Below are 19,040 nucleotides of genomic sequence, written 5' to 3'. Positions count from 1 at the left end.
CATTGTATGCTGTGATACTTCTAAATGCTGTCCAGCCAATCTCCAGCTCTATTTAATTGTTCTCTAAAATTTGACATATCATCCAAATGGGTGGTTTCTGAATTCTGACTTATTAATTTCTCCTTCGTCAATTTTAATGGTCCTCTTACTTCATGACCAAAAATTAATGCAAGTGGACTGAATTTGGTCGATTCGTTCGGTGCATCTCTGATTGCAAAAAGTACAAACAGAACTCCATTTTCCCAATCATCTGGATAATGCTGACCCTTTAGTGTTTGATGCCATCTCTCTCGCATTCCCTGTGATTCCGTATGATACGCAGGAGATTTGAATTGCTTTATTCCCAAGTTATCCATAATGTCCTTGAATAGTTTGGATGTGACATTTGATCCTTGGTCTGACTTGATCTCTATTGGCAGTCTGTATCTAGTCAAAACATTAAGTAATTCTTCTACAATCCTTTTAGCTGTGATGTGTAATGGGATTACCTCTGGAAATCTAGTCGATAGATCCATTATTGTTAATAAATAACATCCATTATTCCGACTTTTTGTTTGAGGTAGGGGACCTATGCAATCAATCAAGACTCTGGTGAAAGATTCCTCAAATACTGGAATAGGTATTAAAGGTACAGGTTTTGTTACTGCCTGTGGTTTTCTGTTTAGCTGCTATGTATACACATGAGTCAAAATTCAACTGCATCCTTGTGTGGTCCAGGCCAGTAAAAATGTCTTTGTGTTTAAGCCTGTGTTTTCCTCACCCTTAAATGACCTCCAAGTGGTAACTCATGAGCCACTCACAGCAGCTCCTTTCTATACCCTACTGGCAAAACAATTTGATGAATCTCTGCCTATGTCTCATCTGCTTGAATGTGTGATGGTCTCCATTTCCTCATTAAGACATCATTTGTTAAGTAATAACACACAAGGATGCATTCACACTCCTCTGTAAATGTCTTTTGATATAACTGTTTTAAGTTCTCATCCTTCTGCTGTAACTCAATCAGCTTAGCAAAGCTAAAGATGACTGCATGCTTACTTATTTGCTCTTGCTCTGTGCCACTTTACTGATCAGAAAAGGTTTCTGATAAAGCCGTGTCACCTTCCTTATCTGTGTCTTTTGATCTCTCTTGCTTCAACTTGTGCCTCTGTGATCTTGTAACCACGCAATCAGGGAAAATTCCTGGAGAAACATTCTTCATTTCTTCAGTTACCTGCGTCTCCACTGACTTTTCAACTAGATTAGGCAGCACGCCTACCCAGTGAATCAGCTATATAATTTGCAAAGACAAATTGTATTCCTGGAGATGAGAGTTTGTCCAGTACTCCCACCACAAATTCTCCACTCTTCTCTGGACTCTGTAGCCTTAATTTACATAATTGAACACTTTTTGTCTCACCATGAATTCCTGTTACCAGTACCTTTTCTGGCAGTAGTCCCTCAGGAGTACATATCTCCTCATCCCTCAGCACTACAGACTGAGAGGATCCTGTGTCCCTTAATATTGTAACCTCCTTACCTACTACTCCTGGCCTTTGTGAATAAACTTTATCCTTGCATGAATATTTTTTAAGCAACTCAGGCACTTCCTCCTTAATCAACCTCTGATCGTCTTGTACACTCTGAGGCAGTTGTCTAACTTCCCTTGTGCCTTTTGTTACTAGTCCAACAAAACCTTCAGGCTTGTCTGGATTTCCTACATTTGGCTTTCTCCAAGCCCGCCAGTACTGTGGCCCACTTTCTTACCATGAAAACACCAGAGCTTTTTGACTTCTTTGTCCCTCTCAAGGGTTTCTTCTTTACTCTGTGGTAAATTATCCATATGATCTTCACTGGGATCTACCTTTCCCTTTCCACGTGAGGATTTCTCTTTGCCCCAATTTCTACCCTTCATGGACTGAAATTGATTCTGGAAGCCAAACCAAGTTTTGTGGACCAGCTCATAATCATTAGCCGCTTCAGCTGCTAACCTTGCTGCTTCAACTCTCTGTTCTTCCACGTGAGTTTGCACTAATTCAGAGAGTGAATTTTTGAATTTCTCCAAAATAATTACCTCTCTATATGTTTGCTCGATTTTTAAAGCTCTTATCCATCTATCGAAATTACTCTGTTTGATCCTTTCAAACTCAATATAGGTTTGACAAGGATCCTTCCTTAGATTCCTGAACAGTTGTCTATAGGCTTCTGGTACAAGCTCATATGCACTTAAAATGGCTTTTTTTACCTCCTCGTACTACCCAGATACCTCCTCTGATAATGATGCAAACACCTCACTAGCCCTACCTATATGTTTCATTTGGATCAACAAAACCCACATTGCCACTGACCACTGCATTTGTTTAGCCACCTTCTCATCCACTTTAGGCTTGAACATACTTAACCAGTTTCTTACTAGGCTTCTGACTACCAGGGGCTTGCTCACCCTCACTCTGTTCATCACTGAGCCTACCCTTACCCTTTATCCCCAGTCTTTTAAGCTGACTTTCCTTTTTAAGTGTAAGTTTTGAAGTTCAAAAGCTGTCTCTTTTTCTTTCTCTGCTCTCTTTTTCCCTCTCTTCTGCTGCTCTCCCTTTTTCTCTCTGTTCTGCTGCTCTCTCTTCTCTCTGTTCTGCTCTCTTCCCTCTCTTCTGCTTTTAATCATAACTCAAACTGTTTCATTTCTGCTGCTCTTTTCTTTTCTCTCCCCTTTAACTCAAGCTGCTTCATTTGCAATTGAATTCTTGCCGTCTCTATCGATTCTGATGGTTTCTCCAGCAAGTTTAAATGCTGAGCCACTGCTGTAATTCTCCTCACAGAAGCAGCCAGTTCCAATTCCAGCATCTCTGCTAATTCCTGCAGCTTGGTCTTAATCACCTTTTGCAAAATTTCCGAAGTCACCGTATCCACATCCAGAAAACTTCTGGCAACTGCAAGACCCATTACTATCCCAAACTTTGTCTCCCAACCAAACCAACAACTGAAATAAAGACACTAGCACCTACCACTTGCTGTTTAAAATCCCAGACGAGCCCCCAGTCTGTTATGGACTAGGCCAGACTACTCAAAACATTCTTAAGCAGGTAGCCCAGACCATAACTTTGCAATTTGTTTCGGTAAGTGTACAGTGAAAATTACCTGGAGTAAGTTAGCAAGGTTGACTACCAGGTTTTAAAATAGACAGAAATTTATTCACAAAATAACACAATGAAACATGAAGAACAGAATAAAGAAACCCTACAGAACTCAGTCTATCCAAGCTAGACTTAATTATGCTGTTCCAAATATACAAAACATTCCCAATAAGTAAACCCTCTTGAAAAACAGTATAAATGGAACAAATGCTTAAAGGTTGAAGTTAGAAGGACAGGAGAGAGAGCGAGCCTGTTTTCACACCACTCAATTTTGAACTCCTATTTCTGGACTGAACTGAAGTGCTGCTAGAGAGCTGACCATTCCCTTTTTCATTATACAGGTCACTTCTAAAATATGACCACTTTGGCCTGAAGTCTCATCTATTTACATGTAAACAAAAAGTCTCTCATTACCCTTTTATCTCTGTACCAAATAAGTCTAATCGACACCGAGTAATGTTTCCGACCCTCTGAAAAGGCCAAAGACACAGTATCCTTGAGAAAATGAACAGCTTTTAGAAAAAAGGGACCAGCTTTGTGACAATTAAAACGCTTTCTTATCCATTCGACCATTCTCAATCATTGCTGACAAAATATCTCTGTGTAACACTATCTATGATGATACTATGGCTTGAAGAGAGGAATTTGGTTTTTGTTTTGAAGCAAGGTTGAGAGAGAGGTGATGAATGGTCTGCTTAAAGTCAATAAACAACTTGGGAATTTCTTAAAAATTAGAACAAGCAGTCCGAATGGATGGAGTCAAGCTCCCACAATACCAGGAATTTTAGTTTTAGCTTTCTGTAGTTGCTGGAGTCTTGAAGCTGGATGTGCAAGCTCTTTTCCTCTCTCTCTCTCAGCTATTAAGCTGGAGTTCTTGCTGCTAGAATTGTATGTGAGACAATCTATTTTACTGAATTTGGCTTTGCCAAGGGTGTGTTTATGAGATGTTACTATATAGTTAGTATATATTATTAAACATTTCAGTAGTTAGTTAAGCCAATTTTCATTTTTTATTTTGTCTTTATTTTAACCATAGTGTAACAATAAAATATGTTTTGTTTAACGTTTAGTTTGACCAATCGAATTGCATCCGGAATACGTCTTATACTTACCTTGAAAATAACAAGAAGTTAGGCCTGGGCTATCTTCTGAATATATTTTGAGGGGGTTTGGTCTGATCCACAGCAATATCCAAATGTGTACCAATGTACTAACAAACTAAACCATAGTTGTAGACTTGGTTTTTGCAAAATAACTTTCAAAAATGTAAATGGTGTAGTGTTTGGTTTGTGATTCTCCATCATATAGTAATACTTTTTATATAGAATAAAATATAAATTCTGAATTCATGATTGGGTATTACATTCCAGTATATTAATGCTATTCTGGTCAGGACCATCAGTGAATTAATCACAGTGCAACTTGGAAATTTTCTGTTTTCCTTGCACAAGGGTATGATTTGTTTTGAATGTGAAAATAGTGTGCAGCATCTTTTCTTCTGTTATTTTTTTTGAACAACAGTCTACAAAATGAAAATAATTGCTTCAAACAGCAGGATTTATTTCTTGTTCTATGCGGATGATGGTCTCTTCTATACAGTAAAGAACTAAATCTGGTCATCTCATAATGGAAGCTTTGTGGATTGAACACTTGCCTTTTAGAGTAGTTTATTGATATTTCTTTATCCTTGTCTTAGCAACAACATTGCTGTCTTCCTCAAAGGCTTGTCAGGGTATCAAAACTTCCATTTTGTCACAGGAAGAAATTGAAATTAACTTGGCCATTTTCTAAATCTCTCCAACTTGCAGGAAATTAAATTCACTTTTGAACAATGTTTTAAATAGGATATTTTATTTAAATACTATTTATTTAGTCTGGTGTTTTCAAAAACAAAAAGAAAAATTGCCACTTTCCATGATCCTACAAATGAATGTTGTGGTTGGGCAGGAAGCAATTAGATGTGCATGTAACATTTTTACCTCCATACAAATTTATTAAGTCATCGTTCTAGTTCATGGAAATCATAAACTTTTATTTAATCATGTAAAATAATAGTAACTGTAGGCACACATTTGCAAGATATAATTACTACAACAATTTAGAAATATAATTTGCATACATACAAAAGCTAGACGAAGACATTAGACAGTAATATATAACTGACGCAGTCAATAAACGTACAGACTTGTGCAACAAATACAGAAGACATACAAAAATGGATTCATACACTGGCAGTTGCATAAGCAACCTCACAAATATGAAAATACTGTACTTAACAAAAATGAACGAAGCTGTTGCACTGTAAAGAGCACTTAATGATCTCTTTAATGTGCAACAAATCCCAAGTACATTTTATAAATGACTGGAAATCATAATCAGCACAAGATAATGTTATCTTAGTTTATCAGCCATCACTCTGACAATTTGATCTAAAGCCAGTTTATTAGTCCCAGTTTATACTCAGCTTTGCTATGTGTCTGGTTCTCATATTGTGGGAAGTTTTGTCGATAACCCAATATGAAGAAAAATTTTAATTAGCACTGGACAGTGCAAGCTATTCAATTACAGGCACTTATCCCTGGGCTGACTAAGGGAATAATGGTTCATAGTCCCATTACTGATGGAAGGACATCAATATAAATGACAGACAAAAAAGCCCCTCACATTTTAATGACAATAAAAAAGGCAAATATTATGATTCACAACTATCTTCTCATAGACATAGCGTTATACAACACAGAAACACACCCTTTTGTCCAACTCGTCCATGCCAACCAGATATCCTAAATTAATCTAGCCCCATTTGCCAGCACTTGGCCCATATCCTTCTAAATCCTTCCTATTCATATACCCATTCAGATGCCTTTTAAATGTTGTAATTGTACCAGCCTCCCACTTCCACTGGTAGTTCATCCCACATGTGCATCATGCTTTGTGTGGAAACATTGCCTCTCAGGTCCCTTTTATATCTTTCCTTTTCACCCTAAACCTATCCCCTTCAGTTCTGGACTATAACCTGGAACTGTTTAACTGTGTGATCAGTGGGTAAAAATAATATACATTCGCCATGTGTTTGTACTGTCTCCTACATTTATGTGAGGTGATTCAAGGATATTGATCTGTTTATCCTTATCATAACTGGATAATGTACTTGAGTCTACTTATCATTCAATTCTTTGATCAAAGTACTTTACTCGTGTTTGTACATGGGGATGTTCACAGCTAGTTCACTTAAGTGATAATATGTTGCTGTTGAGGGACTTTGGCTTTCTTTCCAGAATATGTTTACTGCCTAAATTGTACGAGAATTTGGTTTGCAGGAAAAAAAGACAAATCCAAAATTACCACCCTCTGCATTAAGCAATTTCTTATTAGCCATAAATACGATTGTGTCCCTGGCTGTTGACCCCACCCCTGCAGTGGGAAAAGATCTGCTCCACCACGGTCATAAAGGAATTTGTGCCTTTTTTGTGGATGGTTTGGTCTGGCTCGTTGTGTTTTGAATGGTGGAAGTGGTTAACCAAGTTGTCGAGGCAGAATCGGGCAACAGGAATAAGATCAATTGGAATTTAATTCAGCAGAAAGGGATTATTTAAACTTAACCAAGGTAGGAAGGGCAGAGGCAGTTTCATCACAATCACAGCAGAATGTTTTCAGGTGTTTTAACATTGAATTAATTCGCAGGCCACCAGATGGAGTGTTTTGGTGCACTGTATATAATATTTAGAATTTCTCAAATATGCTTACAATCACAATATTCATCGTCATTGAATACTTTTGAGGAAGTGTTAGATACATTCCTGACTAACAAGGGTGTCTAGTTATTAGTAGTAGGCTGGAATATAGAGTCGAGGCCACAAGCAGCTCAGCAATGATTGTATTGAATGCTAAAGCAGGCTACTGGAGCCGACTGACCCATTCCTATCCAAATCTGTATGTTCTTATTCAGTTTATTGTTTTAATGGGCTCATTCATTTTCTGGGTCTCAATTTGAGTAGATTTTAATTAGATTCTTAGCTAATGATTTTCAATTGAACGACACAATCCAGTGAATAATTTATTAAATGACAAAACCTCTCAACAAAAACATTTCACATTAAGGGAACAACTTCACCGATATAAATTCAATTTCACATTTGGTCAATGTGGATCACTTTTGAGTGTCTTGTTTGATACAGGATTGTTCTTACTTTATTTTAGTAAAAAAAATTCTATTTTAAAATATTTTTCATTTTACTGTGTTGTTAACTGGTTTCTTTTGGCAGAAGCAATACCAGGGGAGACTGTAGCCAAATTGTTCAATCCTCTCTGGCTGTACAATGAAATAATAAGCAGCTGAGGAGAAAAAGTCAAAATATTTGTTTCTGTTGGGAAACCAATCTGTTTTCCTTTGTTACAATCAATACTTTCAATTCATCTACCTCAGAACAAAATAATTTGGTCTGGTCATTTTTTTAAAAATGAAATTTTAAATATTTACATTTATAGCAGTTCACATTTGCCCGCGAGTAGTGCTTTGATTAGTAGAAACTTAATCTGCATGGTCAGATGCAGCAGAAATGTGCCATCATTTTACGTAACTATAGGAAAATAACTGCGAATCGGTCTCACGTGAGACCTGAGCAAACAACATCACAGAGAGTATAAAGACATGAACTCTGATTCAAACAGCAGTCAATTAATGTCTTGTTAATTGACTGAATTATGTAGCAGTGGCTTTTTAAGAGAATTGTGATGAATGTTGCTAGAACAATTACGCGAATGACTGATGATGCCTTCTAAAATGTCTAGGTATAACACATTTTATTTCATGGCCCAATGTAAAGTGATAACTGCAAGGTAAATGGTTTTGTAGGTTTCCTTTCTTTGCAGTAGAAATCTTCACCTAACATAGAATTGGACTTCTATATCAAAAGGGAAGTTTTTCTTTTGCATTGTGTAATTCGTCTCTCTTTCTACAAAGCTGGGTTAATCACAATGAATTTAATTTTCTATCAAAACATGACCAAGCATATGTCACTCAACTACCATGGGCAACTTTATAAGCTCAGAAAAACAGCTGTAGTATCATAGTCCTGAAAGAAGTAAGTAGATTGGGTAAAAATGCCACACACATTGATGTGTATCAAAATTTAGCAGCTCAATCATCAGATATGTGAAGACAAAGGATTATACTATCACCTGGATGTAGTTTGAATTACAACAATCTTGTCAGTGGATGTTCAATTAATTTTCTATGCTTTCAAGTTGCTACTTGACTACAATGTCCAGGGTAACCATCACATTAATTTTGAACAACAGAACAGCAGTGAAACAGACCAACTCATTCATGCCGACCCGATATCCTAACCTAATCTAGTCCCCTTTGCCAGCATTTGGCCCATATCCCTCTGAAATTTGCCTATTCTGACAGTCCAGGGAAAGTAGCCCCAGCCTATTCAGCCTCTCCCTATAGTTCAAATCCTGGCAACATTCTTATACAGCTTTTCTGAACTTCCAATAGGAAGGAGACCAGAATTGCACACACTATTCCAAAAGTGGCCTAACCAATGTCCTGTACAGCTGCAACATGACCTCCTAACTCCTGTCACTCAATGCTCTTACGTGAGTACTTAACAGAGTCTTGAAGCTTCAAATATAAAAATGTATGTATGAAATGGTTTATAAAAATTACGATCAATATTTTAAATGATTTGTTTTGAATGTAGTATTACAAAAATCAGTTTTTGCTATTCCAGCTATCTCTTCCTTTTGGTCACTTTATTTCCCATTTATCTGCAGTTTTTTTTAAATATAAAAGCAATGATTAATATTGAAATACAGCATATAATGGATAAGGCACCCTGAACATAGATGTGAAGTCTTCCATCAAATACATCAAAAATCAGGTTCATGACTACACTTGGACTAAAAGTCAACAATTTACACTTTTGAACAAATACACAAGCCAATTACAATGACTTCATGTAACCTTTAACAACCAAACCAAACTCCATCTTATGTTAAAGTTAAATTTCTAATTATCTTTGAAATGTTGCTTTGGCAGCTTGGTCATAAAAAATTCTGATGTTGTAATTCAACAATAAATTGCTTGACTATAATTACAATACCAATTGCTTCAAAATACACAAAATACATCATTTTAGGACATAGCAACAGTCTCCAGTCACTGGTACTCATTTATTATAAAAACAATGTGTAGCATAATAATTTGGGGTATGAGTTTGACCTCTCAAATATCATTGACTGATCTGAGCAGTCAGTCCAAGAAGGTAAGACCCATCATGGTTGTATCAAACAGAATTCAGGTGGATACCAGAATTAGGAGTTTCATTTTCGTCAACTTCTGGAGTGATACTTCTTAACAGTCGCTGTTAAAATACAAGTTTTAAGTATGTTATTACATATAATTTCTTTGGTATACAATTAAAAAGTCACTCTTTGAATCAACATTGTGTAAAATACATGAATTACTGACTTATACTTATAAAACAAAGAAAATCAGCTTTCTTACACTGTCATGAAATTATAATGGAATACAAGCTTTAATAGCACAATAATGTAATCTACAATAGTGCTGTTTTAATTTTACAGAAGCGTCTGCCTGACAACAGTCCAATAAAAACTGCAACCATTCTGCACACACTAAACCTTTAGAATAGCAACACATCCTGTAATGTGTCTGTTGTGTTGTTCACAAGCCAAAACATTTATTTCTCCATCATGAATATAGTTACAAATTGGTATGGTTCTCTGGGCCAAGTATGGATGATCAATAAATGTAGTCATGTCTACATCCCTTGACTGAATATAAAGAAAATATGCCTTGTCAAATTGCTTCAAAAACTAAATGTCTGTAACAAGTTTTAAGAATATAACCTAAAATTATTGGGTGTAATATACTCTACACACCAATTCTTCCCAACAGTGGAGAAATGAATAGCTATCTGTGATACTGAACCACACAGGTCAGAAATTTGCCTTAATCCTTGGAGAGTCAATTAGGTACTTGAAATGGCCTTCAAATTGTCCCCACAGGCATGGGGAGTTGAAAAAAGTTGATTGTAATCCAGTGGCAGTAGAATGTATGAGCTGTTTGCCAATGCTGGTTGAGGATAGAACTGAATAGACTGGTATTATATCTAGAATTAAACATATTAAAAGTAGACACTTCAGGATGGTATCTGAGGCACAGTACTTTCAGTGGAACATCACTCTAATGTCAATTAACTCCTTTTGAGGAAAAAACACGATTGCTGTGAATGCTAAAGGAAAGAAGTGCAATCAATGATTCATGAAAATTTGGAACAATCACTTACAATATTTACATATTTCATTTATCTAATGGGCATAACTATTTCATGACATAATTATTTTATTGACTATGAAGCTGGGTTCCTTGTATGTAACTATTAAACCATTAGTCTGAGTGGGATTTATTTGTTGAGGTGAACAATCAAATTGCTGCAGTTTTAACTGAAGGAGGAAAGCAAAAAATTGTCAAGCCAGACCATCACCAAGATTTTAGCTGACAGTCTTTGGACCCCATTGTCTAGCTCAAATGGGCATCAGATGCCTGCACTATGTGAGAAAGCTGATCAGCTGTGACTCTGTGCTTATTATCCAAGTAAAGATGCTTGGAGGGTTCCCAAAGCAAACACTGATGAAGTAAATGATAGCCTCCAAAGATAAGAGACAGAGGGCAGGTAGACCTGTAATTTGTTCATATGCATCTGTGAAAATAGCCCAGCGATTGGATGAAATCAGGGATCCAGCATGCTAGTGGGCCGTGTGAGGTTTCCTGGCTAGTTGCCTCTGTGCCTGCTCCAATTAAGGCTTAATAATTTGGTTCCATGTTAGTAGGTCTGGAATGGGTCTTAAAACTGTAGTGATGACTCAAAGTCAGGAGTCTGGCAAGTGGACTAAAACAACACCCAAGGTCTAGATTATAGTGATGCTGGAAAAGCACAGCAGGTCAGGCAGCATCCGAGGAGCAGGAAAATCAACGTTTCAGGCAAAAGCCCTTCATCAGGGCTTTTACCTGAAACAACACCCAAGGCAAGTGCACAATACCGATCCCACAGGATGTTCCCTACTTCAGTATTTGGTCTGTGCTAAGTTCATTCATCTCAGCCAGGATGTTGGTTCCAGTAGTTCAATTTTTGTTCCTGAGTTTCTTTATTCTTTCAGGGGATGCAGCTTTCACAGCTAAGGTCAGCATTTGTTACACATCCCTAATTTCCCTAAGCAGCTTCCAGGCCATTTCATAGGGCAGTTAAGAGTCAACCAAATTTCTGGGTGTCTAAGGTGTATTTTAGGCCAAACTGGATAAGAAATTAGCAAACCAAATGGGTTTTTATAACAACGATTGTTCGCGGTCACGGACATCATTACTGGGATTAACTTTATATTCCAGGTTTATTAATTGAATTGAAACAGCACCAGCTGCTGTGACAGTGTCTGAAATTGTCACTACAGCATTAGCCTGGGCCTCCGCTGTCTCTCCCTCTTTCCCTGGAATGGAATAATTAGCTCATGTTTCTGCTTCTTAAAGCATTCCAGCCACTCTTTCCAAAATAATCTACACTATTTGAGTAACAGCAGGAATGGGTTCAGATTTTTACTGCGTACAAAACTTGGTGCCATGCAGCACTCCGGGCTTTGAACTTTTAACTTTATTTTTCAGTTACTACATTTGATTAGGTTCATACTGAAGTCCTGAAATTGTGAAGGACAGGCAATTCAGAGCTCCCACTGACTGAGTCTCCGTCTCACAATTATGGGGCTACCAAGAATGGAAAAGGGGTAAGCTATTGCAAAGTGTTTAATGTCTGTGGAGCTTTTACCCCAGAATTTTAAAAAAACCTATTCCACAAAGCAGATGAGAAAATTGGCAGAAAACGAACAGGAAGCTAGATATCAATTCCTTCTACACTTAAACAATGAGGAGATATCAAACACACTTCTGAAAATAAAACGAATGAATCAGCAAGCAAGCATTTCAAACAGTCGGTCAATCTGTGACACTTGCACAGTTCCCTTGGAATAATCTGAACATTGTTTGCTTTCCAGAGTCTTGTCCCCACTAGTCACTAAAACTGAGTGTGAAGACTCACTTGAACATCTGCCACATACCTGTTTAAATGTTCCTGGAGTAATTATAATTTTGTAAACCATGTAGGACGGAACACAGATAAATGTTGAAGTACCAATGCAGTAGCCAACTACTGTAGTCCAATAGGGATATGAATAATTAAAGAGCTTAAGTTCTAGAGGGGTTGACAGGAAACTGCCAATGATGAACTGTTGAAAAATAGGACAGCTGTTGTTAACAGAAAGAGAGAAACAGTCAAATACAGATTTACAACAATTTGTATCTATCCTTTTTCAGTGATGCCAAAGAGTTGTTTATTGAAAAGTTTGATAATGCTATGAAGCATTCCCACAGTTAGAGTTGAATAAAGTATCATCTGTTTAAATATGGCTACAGACACATTTAATTTGCATTTAATTCCCAGATCAGATATAACATGGGTTTGATAGTCACTTAGGACAGAGTTGCCCTAAGTCTTCCAATTTCTCCAAATTCAAAAGATACTTTGTCACAACAGTCCAGCAGTACACTAAATTTCCTTGTTCAACACTTCTCCCTTTTATTTATTTCCAAATTGAGTTTCTTTAATAAAACTCAGGAAGCTTGCACAATGTTCTGTTCTTTTTGAATTACTTTGAGTAATGATTTGTAGTAAAGTATATTATACTTTAAAGAATATTTAACATAATTTCCTCTTTGTAATTATTTACATTTAGTGTCAATGTCATGCCACTATCAAGAATATGTCCTTGCTATGGACAAAAATTGACCACCAATTTTTCTGAAAGGAGATTGGCAATACAGAACTTGAATGTTGCTTTAAAAAGACTTTTACCAAAGCTTTTCATTTAGCATGTTCCTTCAGATATTTGTGATAGGCAGAATACAGATTGTACTCAACCAACCTAAGCTTGTTAAATCCAAAGAAAATACCATCTGTTGGATATCATTCCATAAATAGGTAGCATATGCTAAATAATCTTAAGCGAGCATCAATGAACAATTTAGGATGATCAGTTGAGCTCAGTGTTGCTCATTTATTCTTGCTTGAAGCTTACACAAAGACCTGTTCTCTGCAAACAAAAGGAATATGTTCAAGTCTTGCACTTTTAAAAAATCTTACATGGGAGCACAGACAGCTGGTAACTTGTTGCCTCCTTTTGAGCAATAGTTAACTATTGTTTTCTCCTGTAGTATTTCTTTAATTTGTCCTGATAAGAACAAAATGAAAAGCTTCAGCAACATATCTCCATTTTCAGCAATAATTTATTTTTTTCCTCACAAGACCTCCTAAAAATGGTACAAGTGTCCATGACCATTACTCATTCAGGCATCAGTATGTTGGATACAAATCACAGCAGCAGTTCATGTTAAATGGTGTAAGGATGGTATTGCTTGTTGCTCAGATTTATTGGAACCAATGCCCATTTGAACTGAAATATAAGTGTATGCACATATATATACAATTTGCTTTGTTTCTATGAATATTAATTTGATAGGACTTCTATATTTCCACCCAATGCATGTAGCCTTTCATGAGCTATGAACTTTAGCAGACCTAACCTGTGTTACGCAATGAATTAACTTCAACAAAATCTTTCGCAATGTAACACTGCAGTTACAAAAATAATGTACTTGGCTTAGCAGTAAATTAATTTTATTATGGTTGTGGTATTTAGATAATGAATTGATGGGACAGCTTGGGATCTAAAACCATTATCAACTGATTGTCAAGTGGCTTTATTTAATGGGTTCATTCAAGTTAAATATCTACTCGAGTCTGCCAAATAAATCTTGTTCCGAAATATTCCCTTCCAAGATATTTGACCTGATTTTTAAACATTTTCTTGCTCTTAATTTTATGCATTCACAGTTTAAATGAGAAAAAACTTGAGCCAACACATCTGCAATTCTGTAGGGTAATGTCCGTAAATGGCTTATGAAAAGGATACTAAATTGTTTTAGTAGATTCAGGCGAAGGTGGAGAGATCAATTGAAATAAAGTCAACTCAAACATAAGCTGCGATTTTGTTCCAAGTTGTAGCGCCTTATGTGTAGGGTCTCTGAAGTAAAAATCAAGCTGTATTGAAATAGATACTTTCAATTCCAGTAGTTAAAGAGTGAGCATTTTCAACAAACCGTTTCTTTAAATGATGAATAGCAATAGCATCATTAAAGGAACATGTTGGGAGATTTTAATGAATTTGAGGATCCAAAGGCAGTTATTATATCAATTAATAATCAGTGACCCACAAGGATTAGCTTTGCGTGCAATTCATCAAATCAGTTTTGCCCATGTTGCAAGGTGCTGGCATTCCTCCAAAGCTGTTTCACTGATGCTAATACTTGAGTTTAAATATATATATTTAAAAAATCACCAGGAAAAGATCCAAACAGAGATGCTGACAAAAATCTTTATTGGAAGATTTTATAAGTTTGCCATGAAAGTACCAATAACATTTTAACTTCCAATTTCTGCTTTCCACTTTTGTAATAAGTAACAAAGATGGTCTTTGACACCTCTGTAAAGGAGAAGTTGCCATAGTTCCAGATAGCCATGAGGCTGCTCTCTCATTAGAGAGAGTTTAACCTGACGGTCACCACACCTCAGGTGAGGGAACAGGTTAAGAAGGGGGTAACCTCGGCTGATGTGGGAATTGAATCCACACTGTTAATGTCACTCTGCAAAGCAAACCAGGTGTCCAGTCAAATGAACTAACTGACCACCAGCTTTGGGTGGGGTTACAGACTATAATGTACCTTTCTGATACTAATTAAATTTCTAATCAACCAAAATTACCTTGCTATTTGGGGAATAATACTTCCACAAGACTATTTTTCACGTTAAATCAGTTTAAGTCCCACTTAAATCAGTTAAGTCCCAACTTCCTCTATTGGATATAAGTTTGTTATTAATTTTTGTAGCAACTTGAACTAAGCTTTCTACTTTAGTACTAAGTGGGTGTTCAGATAAGTCGGGTATGGATGCTAGGGCAGTTGCTTGCTCCTCCTGCAGAATGCAGCAGGTGGAAGACGTGGCACATGTCTCCACTAGCTACGTCTGTGGAAGTGCACCCAACTCCAGCTCCTTGAAAATCGTGTTAGGGAATTGGAGCTGGAGCTGGATGAACTACGGATCATTCGGGAGGCTGAGGGGGTAATTGAGAGGAGTTACCGGGAGTTGGTCACTCCTAAGGCTCAGGACAAGGATAAATGGGTTACAGATAGGGGGAGGAAAGGGGACAGTCAGACAGTGCAGAGATCCCCTGTGGACATTCCCCTCAGCAATAAGTATACCGTTTTGGATACTGCTGGGGGGGGGGGGGGGGGGATGACCTACCAGAGGAAAGCCATAGCAGTCAGTTCTCTGGCACTGAGCCCGACACTGTGGCAAAGAAGGGAAGGGGGCAGAATAGAAAAGTACTCGTGGTAGGGGACTCGATAGTTAGGGGAATCGAGAGGAGATTTTGTGGTCAGGATCGGGATTCCCGGAAGGTATGTTGCCTCTCTGGTGCCAGGGTCCGGGACGTCTCCAATCGGGTGTATAAGGTTCTAAAAGGGGAGGGCGAACAGCCAGAAATCTTGTTACATATTGACACTAATGATATAGCCAGGAAAAGGATCGAAGATATAAAAAGTGATTTCAGGGAGTTAGGATGGAAGCTGCAAAGCAGGACGTACAGAGTTGAGTTCTCTAGTTTACTACCGGTGCCACGAGATAGTGAGGCGAGGAACAGGGAGAGGGCGCAGCTTAACACGTAGCTGCGCAGCTGGTGTAGGAGGGAGGGCTTCAGACATGTAGATAATTGGGATGCCTTCTGGGGAAGGTGGGACCTGTACAAGAAGGACGGTTTGCATCTGAACTGGAAGGGGACCAATGTCCTGGGTGGAAGGTTTGCTCGAGTAGTTCGAGAGGGTTTAAACTAGTATGGCAGGGGGGTGGGAACCTGAGCTGTATACCGGAGGTGAGAGTTGATGCAGATGAGGCAATAGCAAGAGGTAGACCAGCCAGTGGGAAGGATTTTCCTGGGAAGGAACCAAGGGATCAGTTAAAGTGTGTTTGCTTTAACGCAAGGAGTATCAGGAATAAAAGTGATGAACTTAGAGCATGGATCAGTACCTGGTGCTATGATGTTGTGGCCATAACAGAGACATGGGTTTCTCAGGGGCAGGAATGGTTCCTGGATGTTCCAGGGTTTAGAGCATTTAAAAAAAATAGGGAGGGGGGGAAAAAAGAGGAGGGGGTGTAGCACTACTAATCAGAGAAGGTATCACAGCTACAGAAGCTTCCATTGTCGAGGAAGACCTGCCTATCGAGTCAGTATGGGTGGAAATTAGGAACAGCAAGGGAGCAGTCACCTCTTTAGGGGTTTACTACAGGCCCCCCAATAGCAGCAGGGAGATGGAAGAAAGCATAGGTCGGCAAATTTTGGAAAAGTGTGGATGGATTGGGTTGTTGTAATGGGTGACTTTAAACTTTCCCAATATTGATTGGAATCTCCTTCAAGCAGAAGATTTGAATGGAGCTGTTTTTGTAAGGTGTGTTCAGGAGAGTTTCCTAACTCAGTACGTTGGCAGGCTGACGAGGGGAGAGGCCATTCTATACTTGGTGCTCGGCAATGAGCCGGGGCAGGTATCAGATCTTGTGGTGGGAGAGCATTTTGGTGATCGTGACCACAACTGCCTCACATTCTACATAGCTATGGAGAAGGAGAGGATTAGGCAAAATGGGAGGATATTTAATGGGGAAGAGGAAACTATGATGCGATTAGACATGAGTTAGGAAGCATGGATTGGGAGCAATTGATTAGGTTAGATTACTTACAGTGTGGAAACAGGCCCTTCGGCCCAACAAGTCCACACCGACCCGCCGAAGCGTATACCACCCAGACCCATACTCCTACATTTACCCCTTCACCCAACACTACGGACAATTTAGCATGGTCAATTCACCTAACCTGCACATTTTTGGATTGTGGGAGGAAACCGGAGCACCCGGAGGAAACCCACGCAGACACAGGGAGAATGTGCAAACTCCACACAGAGAGTCGCCTGAGGCGGGAATTGAACCCGGGTCTCTGGCGCGGTGAGGCAGCAGTGCTAACCACTGTGCCACCGTGCCGCCCACAAATTGTTCCATGGTAAAGGCAGTATAGACATGTGGAGACTGTTTAAGGAACAGTTGTTGCAAGTGATGAATAAATATGTCCCTCTGAGACAGGCAAGAAGTGGTAAGATAAAGGAACCTTGGATGACGAGAGCGGTGGAGCTTCTCGTCAAAAGGAAAAAGGTAGTTTACGTAAGGTGGAGGAAGCTAGCATCAAGCTCAGCTCTAGAGGATTACAGGCAGGCGAGGAAGGAACTCAAAAATGGTCTGAGGAGAGCCAGGAGGGGGCACGAGAAAGGCTTGGCAGAACGGATTAGGGAGAACACAAAGGCATTTTACACTCATGTGAGGAATAAGAGAATGGTCAAAGAAAGAGTAGGCCCGATCAGGGATAGCATAGGGAATTTGTACGTGGAGTCTGAGGAGGTAGGGGAAGCCCTAAATGAGTTTTTTGCTTCTGTCTTTATGAAAGAAACGAACTTTGTAGTGAATGAAACCTTTGAAGAGCAGATGTGCATGTTGGAATGGATAAAGATAGAGGAAGCTGATGTGCTGAAAATTTTGTCAAACATTAAGATTGACAAGTCGCCAGACCCGGACCAGATTTGGCCTCGGCTGCTTTGGGAAATGAGAAATGCAATTGCTTTGCCACTTGTGAAGATCTTTGCATCCTCGCTCTCCACTGGAGTTGTACCTGAGGACTGGAGAGAGGCAAATGTAATTTCTCTCTTCAAGAAAGGAAATAGGCAAATCCCCGGCAATTACAGACCAGTAAGTCTCACGTCTGTCGTCTGCAAGGTGTTAGAAAGGATTCTGAGGGATAGGATTTATGACCATCTGGAAGATCATGGCTTGATTAAATGCAGTCAACACGGCTTTGTGAGGGGCAGGTCATGCCTCACAAACCTTATCGAGTTCTTTGAGGATGTGACTAGAAAAGTTGATGAGGGTCGAGCTGTGGATGTGGTGTATGTGAACTTCAGCAAGGCATTTGATAAGGTTCCCCATGGTAGGCTCATTCAGAAGGTCAGGAGGAATGGGATTCAGGGGAACATAGCTGTCTGGATACAGAATTGGCTGGCCAACAAAAGACAGCGAGTGGTAGTAGAAGGAAAATATTCTGCCTGGAAGTTTGTGGTGAGTGGTGTTCCACAGGGCTCTGTCCTTGGGCAGATGTTTGTAATTTTTATTAATGACTTGGATGAGGGGATTGAAGGATGGGTCAGCAAGTTTGCAGACAACACAAAGGTTGGAGGTGTCATTGACAGTATAGAGGGCTGTTGTAGGCTGCAGCAGGACATTGACAGGATGCAGAGATGGGCTGAGAGGTGGCAGATGGAGTTAAACCTGGATAAATGCGAGGTGATGCATTTTGGAAGGTCGAATTTGAAAGCTGAGTACAGGATTAAGGATAGGACTCTTGGTAGTGTGGAGGAACAGAGGGATCTTGGGGTGCAGGTACATAGATCCCTTAAAATGGCCACCCAGGTTAACAGGGGTTTTGAGGTTAAGAGTCGTGAGATCTTGTTGCAGCTCTATAAAACTTTGGTTAGACCGCACTTAGAATACTGCATCCAATTCTGGTCGCCCTATTATAAGAAAGATGTGGATGCTTTGGAGTGGGTTCAGAGGAGGTTTATCAGGATGCTGCCTGGACTAGAGGGCTTATCTTATAAGGAGAGGTTGACTGAGCTCGGACTTTTTTCATTGGAGAAAAGGAGGAGAAGAG

The 19,040-nt window shown here is 39.0% G+C and overlaps 1 protein-coding gene across 8 annotated transcripts in view; it reads right to left on the bottom strand.

The window, feature by feature from the left end:
- Window positions 1-5,115: 5,115 nt before the first annotated feature.
- slc6a4a (solute carrier family 6 member 4a) overlaps window positions 5,116-19,040 on the bottom strand; it is a 66,282-nt gene continuing 52,357 nt past the window's right edge. For 6 of the 8 annotated variants that reach the window (XM_072589722.1, XM_072589721.1, XM_072589727.1 and 3 more), the window contains 2 exons: window positions 12,246-12,413; window positions 5,116-9,481 (listed from right to left, as the gene is read on the bottom strand). In XM_072589722.1, coding sequence (XP_072445823.1) covers window positions 9,404-9,481; window positions 12,246-12,413 — 246 coding nt within the window. In that variant the 3' untranslated portion in view covers window positions 5,116-9,403. The other 2 variants (XR_011963322.1, XM_072589728.1) reach the window with 2 other exon arrangements.

Source organism: Chiloscyllium punctatum, chromosome 19 (genome assembly GCF_047496795.1).
Source record: "Chiloscyllium punctatum isolate Juve2018m chromosome 19, sChiPun1.3, whole genome shotgun sequence".
Taxonomy (NCBI): domain Eukaryota; kingdom Metazoa; phylum Chordata; class Chondrichthyes; order Orectolobiformes; family Hemiscylliidae; genus Chiloscyllium; species Chiloscyllium punctatum.
Note: the sequence above shows the minus strand (reverse complement) of the source record. Positions and strands in the feature narration are given on the sequence as shown.